This window comes from Cyprinodon variegatus, unplaced genomic scaffold (assembly GCF_000732505.1).
Source record: "Cyprinodon variegatus isolate N-32 unplaced genomic scaffold, C_variegatus-1.0 Scaffold217, whole genome shotgun sequence".
Classification (NCBI taxonomy): Eukaryota; Metazoa; Chordata; class Actinopteri; order Cyprinodontiformes; family Cyprinodontidae; genus Cyprinodon; species Cyprinodon variegatus.
In genome coordinates this window covers 427,482-437,686 of record NW_015150670.1, presented here as the reverse complement: position 1 = coordinate 437,686, position 10,205 = coordinate 427,482, and the positions used below count along the sequence as shown (strand labels likewise).

Below are 10,205 nucleotides of genomic sequence, written 5' to 3'. Positions count from 1 at the left end.
GAAACAACAATAAAATACAGTTTTGATGCTCTTGCTTTTCCTCTTTCAACGATGAAATTATAGATTTGACAAGACAGATGTGATAGCAGCTGCCACCTTTATTGTAGTCCAGCTGTGGGCTTGGGAGCTTTATGTTTTATCATGACTGTATATCCCACGTTAAAAAGCATAATACTGCAACATGATTGGCTGACTTGTTTGGGTCGGTCTGGGATGGTTTAAACTGGGGGAATACTAGATGGATTTTCACAAACGTCAAGAAATTTAGCTTGTAGGCATGGTTATTAAACTTTAATGTTTCAGGAAACAGTTTTAAATGAACTGTCAAAGCCAATGTTAAGTAGATAAGTTTTAACATTAATTCGGAGTAGTTCCGTGTTTCTGGGAGTTTATTCCAGATTAGCGGAGGAAACGAGCTAAAAGCTGCTTATCCATGTGATTTATAGAGAAAAATAAGTATTTTAAAATTTATTCTCTGAGACACAGTGAGCCCATATAAGGACCTTTCAACATCAGCAAAATTTCTAGCAAAAATAGTGTAGAAATTGTGAAAATCCTCTTTTCTTTGAATCTAAAGAGATACAATCTCTGGGCTGTCTAAGAACCAGAGATACAATAATTAGATCTTTCTTGGCTGATACATGTTTCCAACTTTGTTTGAGCACTGACCTCCCAACGCTGATTATAAACAAATCTAATTTGTTTTTCTAAAGAACTAAAACAGCTTTCTGCAACAAAAAATCAAGGACTTAAATGAAATACCGTTTCTTCATCCAAACATGTGATTTACACTAAAAACCAAACGTGCCTCAAAGATCTTACTATTTTAGGATGCATCTGTGTACTGGGGAAAATAAATAAATAAATAATAAAAATAAACAACAGAGACTCTTTTGTTAGAAGCAACTACATATTTTTCTAAGTATATCAATTTCAGCAAGGAGCCGACAGAGAAAACCTGGCTAATCTGGATCTTTGGCCAATGGATTGGTGCAACTGTAATGCTTTTCCTTTCAATCTACTGTAAACCATTACATTGTCCAGGCTCAAAAAAAAAGGGGAAAAAAAATTAGAGCCAGGACTTCGATCGGTCTTCTGTTTCTGCAATGATTGATCCTATTAGCTGATTATCTTATCAAAACTGTTTTCTGGAGAAAAATAAACATCTAAGACAAAGTTGTATCCCAGTATTTCAGGGTTATTGTTTTCTTTTATTTTTTTTCAATCAATGTTAGTACATGTTTATTTTTCTTTTTTAAGTGTTGCACATACTCGGCAAGAGGTAGTTTTTGAGGCGGGTGAATTACAGAAGCCTTTGGACAACACTTGAACGTGCAGAAGCATTATAAAGTTTAGGTGTAGAAAAGAAAAGCAATGATACACTTAATACCACCTCCCACAGAGGGCTTCATGAGAGAGCCGCCAAACACAGTCCAAAGAAAAAGAATCCAGCTTGTTAATAAGGGTCGGCAAAACTTCTCCCCTCCTCCTTTTTAGCATGCATTTCCTGCATTCCTCCTCTGTTTTACAAGACAAGAACCTTCCCAATCAGAAAAAATATATATTTTTTACTTTCACAAAGAGACTTGCTGCAGGATGGAAGAGTCAACATCATTGAATCATATTATATAAACACCAGCGATCTATCAAGCATGAGGTCCCCACTGTTTTCAGTTAAAGGCTAAGTGCAAAGCATCTACACAAACCCAGGAACTCAGGTCCACTGACACGTTTAGGCAGCGCTGCCTTATTATTCATCACTAATAAATGATCTGGTGATCTGGTGCCGTGTGATTAGAACAAACGGTGGCTTACAGTAATCTTTGTACACGGTAAAGCTCTTTGACTAAAACTATTTCTAACAGCAGAAATTTTTTTGTTCTTAAGTCATCTGGAAAGCAAGGTGGGTTGCCTTTGTTAAGCAAGTGGCGGCAAATCTGACTTCTACTGTATTCCTTATTGAATGCACCTTCAAAAAAAATGAAAATAAATAAACATCTGCCCATTGCTGAGTGTCACTACTATCATTAATTTGACTTTTATCCCTTCCTTCTACTGTAATTCTGCTCCAAAATGTGCCTGAATCTTTCTTGACTTCACTACTCTTTCCTCCCACAGCGTCACTCCTTTTATTACTTCTCTCCAGCTCCACATTAAGCATCTCTCCTCATTCTCTCCAAATGAGTAGAAAACCGTTTCAAGATTGAGATTAATTACAATTCATAGTTAAGCCCAATATTATTTTTTTTTAAATGTGCTAGCAACAGCTGGCCATGTTTCAATGACCTGCCACCTTCATGGATGAATGCACTAATGCAAAATAAACATAAAAAAAAAAAACAACAAAAAAGGAACATAATCACTTGCAAAATCTGCAAGTGATAAATTGAGAGATATCCCTAATCAAGTTAACGGCTCTGTTATTGAATTACACTCGTACACATGTATACGGATGCTCACAGTGGTGGTTAATTGCCAGGTGGTGGAAGATAATATGTGATTTAACGGACGGATGGATCTGTTTCTGTTTCTGTCACCCATCAGTGGGCAGAGACATCTACACCAGGGCCAAACACTTACTCCCACTCAAATAAACACACATCTACAGACACTTTGTATGCCCTAATAGGACAGAAAACCACAGAAACGGGAGTTAACGTGCTGGAATTTGCACAGCTTCATGCATCTGCGTGCATGCATGGGTAAGTGCGTGAGGTTGTTAATCCTTGGCTGCCTGTTTCTTGTGGTTGATGAGTGGCCCAGGGTTAGAAGCTGCTCGGGAAGCTGAAGCATCCTGAGGCTTTACAATGTGTTTACTGCTCAAACTGACAGCAATAGTACAGCTTATTATTGGCCTTGCAAGCCTCCGCACTACGCTGTGAGTTAGAGGAACTCCAGGGAGACTGACTGCCAGTGGCTGGATGGCATGCCAGCCATGCCTACGACTGTTGGATGGCAGAGATTTAAATAAATGGTGGAATCTGAGAAACAGAAAAAAAAAATATGTCTTCTGTATAAAAGAGGAGATTAAACAGCTTTTTCTGCTGTTTATCAGTCTTTTTGCCTGCCGGTATTCATGGTTCTTTGTTTGCTAATTAGGTACGGCTGGTAGATCTGGGAGGGATGTTAGTGAGGCAACACTCAGACCGACAGTCTTTGGGCCTGACCTGAGGATTTAAAGAAGTGTTTTTCCATAGAGCAAAGGTTAGGCTGCACCCCCTAGAGGGAACACAATGTACGTTGGTTTGGGTTGGCTTACTGGTATTTATTAATTTTAGTACTTGTTCTTATTTTCTTTTTTTTTTTTCCTTTTTTTTTTTTTTAGAAACAACATAATTTATCTCTGTGTTTCAGTATAAATAAAACAAAATTGATAATCTGACAAACAACCGCTCTGATCTTCTTCTTGCTGTGTTTTTTTGTCTCTCCTTATACATACCTTGTGACTTGTTTCCATGACATTGAAATAAAAAATAAAATATTTTTTAACTTACTTGTTTTTTTATATGGACACTTTAGATTTTCAACTCTAAAACAAGAACACGTTGTGTTTTATCTCTGTATATGAAATAAGTAAATGCCGATTTAAATTTTTTTAGAAGTCCTTTCATCCTGAACAGAGAGGAAAATCTGAATATGAGAGCCAAGCAGCTGATTCTGTTGAACCAGCATCACAGTGAAAGACATATTTCTAGCAGTTATTTCTGAACAGATTAAACAAACAAAAGATTCTGCTCTGTTTTGACGCTCTGATCACCATTCAGGTCTGATCCAGGGGAAGTTGAATGATTCTAATATATATTTATGTATTTATCTGTTTTTTGTTTTTTTGTGGGAGGGGGTTACAATCCATATGAAAAAATATGAGCTTCTGAATCTCCCAGAAAATAAAGGAGTTCAGAGATTGTTCCTATTCATGCATCAATGACTTTTCCAAACCTACATCTGATATTTGACAAACTCAATAGAAAACTTCTGATTGAAAGTCCAAGAAATTAGATTAGATTAAATTCAACTTTATTGTCATTACACAGGTACAGGTACAAGGCAACAAAATGCAGTTTAGGTCTAACCAGAAGTGCAATAGCAGCAAGTGCAGGATAAATAATGGTTCCATAAATACAGGACATGGGTTTCTACTGAATAAATATAGAGATGAATACCATTATAAACAGAATCTTACTAATAGATTTGTCCTATGAATATAATAGATAACTAGTGTTATGAACTAAATTTACAGCTGGATATGTACCGAATATAATATACAGGTGGATATTACTATAAAATGAATAAATAAAGTTTGGACAGAAGCTATCTAAAAAAAAAAATTAAGTGCAGTGAAAGGTAATTGCATATTACAGTTAAAGTACGTTATTGCAAATGTATATGTATTTGTAAATTGGGGTACATCTTAGTTTTAAGGAGAGGAAAAAAATAAAATGTTTCAGTTTAAAATTTGTTGATTGCTAATCAGAGCTGATCATAAATAAATTTGCAGATTCTATTATCTAACCATTGATCAGTGCATCTCTAAAAATAGTTATTGCTGTTCAAGTGGCTTTCATAGTGAGGGAAAAGAAAATGCTGGGATTTTAGGATCATAGATCAGACAGGTCGACAGAGACCACAGTGTTATTTAATTAACCACCTCTTCTTTTTTTTTCATTGTAAAAGTCACTCACACTGTACTGGCTAAGAATATTCCGCCTGTGGGAGGAAAGCTGTAGAGATAAGAGGGAAGGGGGAAGAAACTGCTGCTTTACACACTTCAGGTTCAAGACAGTCAGGTTAAAGGTTAGAGCAGCTCAGGGGCTTCTAATTTATCCTTCTTGAGAAGAAAAAAAAAACACCTGCTGGCTGTGAATATCCTGCAAATATCAGCAGACAAACGGCTGAATTTGGCGCATGCTTCTTCAAGGTTAGCACTGCTCGAGTTACGCCTCGCCAACTGTGTGGACGTCTATCTCCTTGCACTACTCAATCCTTTCAAGCACCACTTATAAAAGCTAACTTCTGTCTCCGATTTAAAAAGTTGAAGTGGTATTATATTTACACCTGTAGCCAAAATTTAGGCAGATTTTTTGAGAGTGGGGGTTGAAACTGAAATTAAGTAGAGAGAAGCAGCATTTCAGCTAAAACACATCAGCAGCGTGTTCAGCCTTTTCCCGTCATCCTCCCAAAATCACTTCTCAAAGACCTTCTGCTACCTCATCCACTACAGCAGTCCTTTTGTAAGCTACAAAAAAAAAATCTTACCTCTAAAAGTTTTTTTTTTTTAAAGCTAAAACTACTGCCCTGCAGCTGGAGTTGATACCAGCTGAAACACTAATCTATGTCCCCTCTGTCCGGAAACCACAGCATGTGGTATCAAGCCCTTTCATGATGTTTGCGCCCCTATAAGAGCAAAACCTTTATTCTTTTACTAGAATAACACACTAACTGTTCTGAGCGATGTCTATATGAAAAACCATTCAGAGTCAGGACTCTGGACGCATGTAGAGGAAAAGATAAAGACTCCAGGAAGTGAAGCCAAGACAGTTTTTGCAACAGAAATACACCATAAATCAATGTGCATGCTGGATATCAAGAAAAAAAACGTTCAAAGACTTTAGATAAACTGCATCCAAATGTCTTTTGTTTTATATAGAAATACATGTGTGCAAGATTTTACTATCCAGCTACAGACTGGTGCTACATTCTTATAGATCTAGTGGAAGAGAGGCGTGCATAGAGACTCAGAAGTAAAATATACAAAAAAAAAAAAAAAAGGATTAGGAGGATAACAAAATAACTGAGGCTCTGTGTGCAAACAAGTAAAAGGGGGTTAGGGATGAATGGAAAGGAGCAACTTGAAGAGAGAGAGATTGAATAGTGACACTGCTGCAACACAATGGGGTCAGCATGAAGAAGTGCTCCTAATTGAATCTCACAGAAGAGAAGACAGTAAGACAGAGGAGATGAGAGCTGGAGGAGTCCCGTCCTCTCCATATTTCTCTGCATGGATATAGAGTGAATGAAATGTTCAAAAGCAGCAGGAATAGAAATATGTCTGAGCAGCTGCAGAGCAGAAGGTGTTGAAAAGATGCACCTTGACCACCCAGTAGGGGTCTGGCAGGGCAGGAGTTAAGAATAGCTTTTATTTATTTATTTTTTATTCTTTTTTAGGGGCTTTGTGGAGGGCTTCCATCAAGAAGGATGAAATGTGCGCGTGTATTTAAAAATTAAACAACATGCAAAAGGATCAGAAAAATGCATAAAAAGTGTTTGTCGGTATGAATGAAGAGGGGAGTGTAACAATAGAGATCTTACTGTATGTTGGAGCTGTTCCAGTAAACGGAGTGCCTGTTGGCTGACACCTGGAGCAGGCGGCCCCAGGTGAGACTAGTGAGCACCCAGAGAGACAGCGCTGCCAGAGCCATGCTCCCGGCTCCTCTCTCGCTCTCTGCGGCCACTCTCTCTCTCTCTCTGTCGGTCACTCCACCAAACAGCGCGACTCCAACATCCCAGCAATGCCTAACAGGCGAGAAGGAGGACATTAAAAAAGAAAACAATAGAAAAAGGCAGAGAGGACGGGCTATGCTCTCAGAGATGCTGCTTTTTTTAAAAAGTATTGTGAAACCAGAGTGCGAACCTTCTCCTTCCTCCTGCAGAGCTTCAAAAAGCGGAGTTTATGGTCCGTGTTTATAACAGAGCCGTGCACCTCTCCAGTCCCCCCCACCTCCCCTCCTGTCACCGGGGAACCGCTGCTGCTGCTGGGGCCCCTGGAGAAGTGACGCAGCTCGCTGCTTCTCCAGGGTCTTTAAATCAGTCCGAGAAAGAGCTGCGCGCAGTTTGATTTAATGAATGAGCTACAATTTTAAAATACTCAATGAAGTCCTTCTCTCTTTTTTTATATGCTAAAGATCATTTCCTTTACTTCCAATAAACGCGCAGATGATCTCAGATGTGCAGCTGAGCAGCACCAAACTCAAGCTTTCCTCCTTTCTCCAAGCATTGCGCGCGGTGAGCAGGCTGCCCACACGTCGCTCCTCTCCTCCTTCTCCTCCTTCTCCCTCACTGCTTGGTAGGCAGCACTCGTTCACTTTCTATAACTCCACCCCCCTTCCAGCGAGGGACTGAAAAAAAGGCGCATTCCTCCAAGATTTGTAGCCGAGTTGCAGCGCATCACCGGACATCAGCGCGACTTCAATGATCGCATCACTCTGATGCTGCAGAGGTGCACCCCTATCTATGTGAGCCAGAGATCATCATCATGTTTTCCACCAATGTGCATCCTTTTCACTACTGTAGCTCACGCATGTAGTCCTGCATAACTACTCCTTTAATGAAAGAAAAAAAAAACTGTTAAAGCATCCTTAGATTAAATTCATCGATTTCCTTTCAAACATTGTTGGTGAGTTTGATTCAACTTCACTCCTCTTGAAGGAAAGTCCCTCTGGGAAACTGTGACTTACCAAATAACTGAATAAAAATTTACCTTTTTTTGTCATGCATAAATAATGAACTGGCTTGCAGAAGCATTATAGGCTTTTATTTAGATTATATTGAACTTTTTCACATTTGGAAATAGTGCAACCATGTACCTATATGTGTTGATTTGGAAAGAGAAGAAACAAATGTGTTATTTTAATCACTTCTTGATTTTAAGTGCAGCTACATGTGGTTTGACTGAAATGTTTTGTTAGGTTTGTTTAAGCTCCATCAGTAAGCTGTTTTCACCCTTCTACATAATGTCGAAATAATTCAGCACCATTCCAGCACAAGATTTTATTGATCCAAGCCAGAAGTCTTAAACCACTGGACTAAAAAGAAAGGTTAAGGATCTATTTCTTATTTTTTATTGTAATTTTTTGAGGGTCACATCATTAGAGATGCTTTATTTAAAACAAATAACTGAGAGGAAGAAGCGCTGCATCCACTCCATGTTTTTCCTAACATGGCAAAGTAAGCTCTTTCTTCAGTCTATTTTGGTCTGGCAGACAATCTTTTAGGCTTCAAATATGTTTGAATGAATTTAGATTTAATCAAATGTTGGTAAATGTAATTTATTTTTTAAGTAAAGGTATTTTTATATAGTAAAGGTATTTTTATATAGTTTTAAGGATTAAGTATTCAACATTAAAGGATTTTACCTTGTTTCAGGTTACTTTTAATTTACATCATTTAAGTATGTGATTGATATTTCACTGTTTATTTTTATTTTATTTAAATATGCCTGTTTTTGCACATTTTTGGATTTTTTTGTTGTTGTTGTTGTTTATGATTGGTCTTGCACCACGGATTATTTTTATATATTGCTGTTGCAGCTCTTTTGAAAAATGACCCTTTTACTGTAAATTTGTACTAGGTTATTTGATCACTTTTGGCATCACTTGGTGATACATTTAGGCATATATCCATATGGCCGAATTAGAGGGCCCCAAAATCATAAATGGCTTAGGGCCCCTTCAAAGCTTTGGCCAGCCCTGCACTGAGGCAAGAAAAGCCATATTCATTCATGTCTATCTGTACTGTAATATGATAAAATATGAAAAAGTTGTAGACATGCATGGCGTTGAAATTTAAACAAATCTTTGTTCTTATTGAAGTAAATTATAGATGTCTGATGACTTGGCTAAATGTAAATGCCCCACACCTCCACTCTCTGAGTGTTATTTGTTGTGAGACAAAGGGCAGACTGGAGAAGAGACAGGGACGGAGAGAGAAGAGAGGACTACTATATAGGAGTGAGATTGTTACAGTTTTCTTTTTGCCTGCTGGGAATGAGTTGGTTAAGGAGAAGTCAGAATGATTTATTGGGAGAAAAAAGGAGGGAAATAGGGAGAAGAAGAGTAAAAAAGGAAGAAAGAAATGAGATGAGATGCCATCGGGGAATCCCTTTGTCTCCTCCAGTCCTTCCACTCCTCTCATGAGCTGTCCATTAAATCCCCCGTTCTGATTCCTCCTCCCCTCACCTTATTCAGGGAGGCTGAAAACTTTTTTTTTGTTTCTTTCCACAGTGTGATCCCAGTTTTCTGGCTGTGCTAGTTTGGCTCTGTATTTGGACCCCAGTGGTCTTCTTGTCTGTTCTGCTCCTGCCTCTTTTTCCATCTCTCTGTTAGACAGGAGAAATGGAATATTTTTATGACCGCTCACCATTTCTGCTCTATCATTTTGTCCCTCTTTGACTGAATTGTGTATTCCAGGCGACCAAAACCGTTTTTCCTTGGGATCAAATCTGACAGACCACAGAAAATTATTTACTCAAGGTACATATCTCTGGGGTCCGCTAGGTGCCAGAGGGTGAAATAGAAATAAAATTCATTACCTCAGTTTGCTAAATCCATGTACAAGATGTTTTTGTATTCTTTATTTTTTGTTTCCATGAAGTTTGAAGTAACAAAAACAACAACGTACTTTTAGCTTAAAACAATTACGATCACACCCACCTCTGCAACAAGACAAACATGTAAATATAAAATCAATGTATATCTTTTCTTTCTGAATTCACAATTAGGTAAAAAAAAGATTATCTGTCCAGGTTTTCATAAAAGTAACAAAGTAGCAAGAATAACAAAACCAGATTTTAATCTCAATCCTAAAACCTTTCCCTCTCATCTGTTGGATTTTTTAAACTGAGGAATATGTGTCAGATAAAAAACATTTTAATGAGCAGTGGTTTTCTTCATTTTACTGGTTTAAGCCAAGGCTTCAGGCTGGTACGGTGGACAGGAAGTGAGACACTTTTACAAGTTTGACAAAACACTTTTAAAAGTGTTCAAGTTTATCAGATAATGTAATATTTTTTTGCACTTACCGGCCACTGTTGCCTAGAGATTTATCTACAAGGAAAAATGGTATGGATTCTGTGTATTTCAGTTTAAATAATGTAGTTAAAAAGGGGACATTTTCTGCATATTTACTGATTATTTTGACAATAGCACAATCCTCGCAACAGCAACACAGCTATAGGACAGATTTCCTATCTTTTTGCAGGATGTTGGAGTTTTTATTGTGTATTTTCTCCCTCACTTAGCTGCATTTTATACTACATCTGTTTTACCTGTTTTACTCTCTTACCTGCTTCAGTCAGCAGGCCTTTTGCTTCTTCTTCATTTTCATTCACATTTCGTCACTTCTGGGGGCACAAAACCTGTATCCATCTGGAACAGCATAGCTGGACGCCCCTTTGGTGTTAAAATCTGCAGATAACTGCTTAAAAAGTG

General features: G+C 38.0%; 1 protein-coding gene across 1 annotated transcript in view; it reads right to left on the bottom strand.

Annotated features, from left to right (window-relative positions):
- Positions 1 to 7,080, bottom strand: part of LOC107088397 (ephrin-A3-like) — an 86,293-nt gene extending 79,213 nt beyond the window's left edge. Inside the window, exons 1-2 of the mRNA XM_015380539.1 lie at positions 6,632 to 7,080; positions 6,310 to 6,513 (exon numbers count right to left, since the gene is read on the bottom strand). Coding sequence (XP_015236025.1) covers positions 6,310 to 6,419 — 110 coding nt within the window. The 5' untranslated portion in view covers positions 6,420 to 6,513; positions 6,632 to 7,080. The remainder of the gene's footprint in view (positions 1 to 6,309; positions 6,514 to 6,631) is intronic.
- Between the last annotated feature and the right edge of the window lie 3,125 nt (positions 7,081 to 10,205).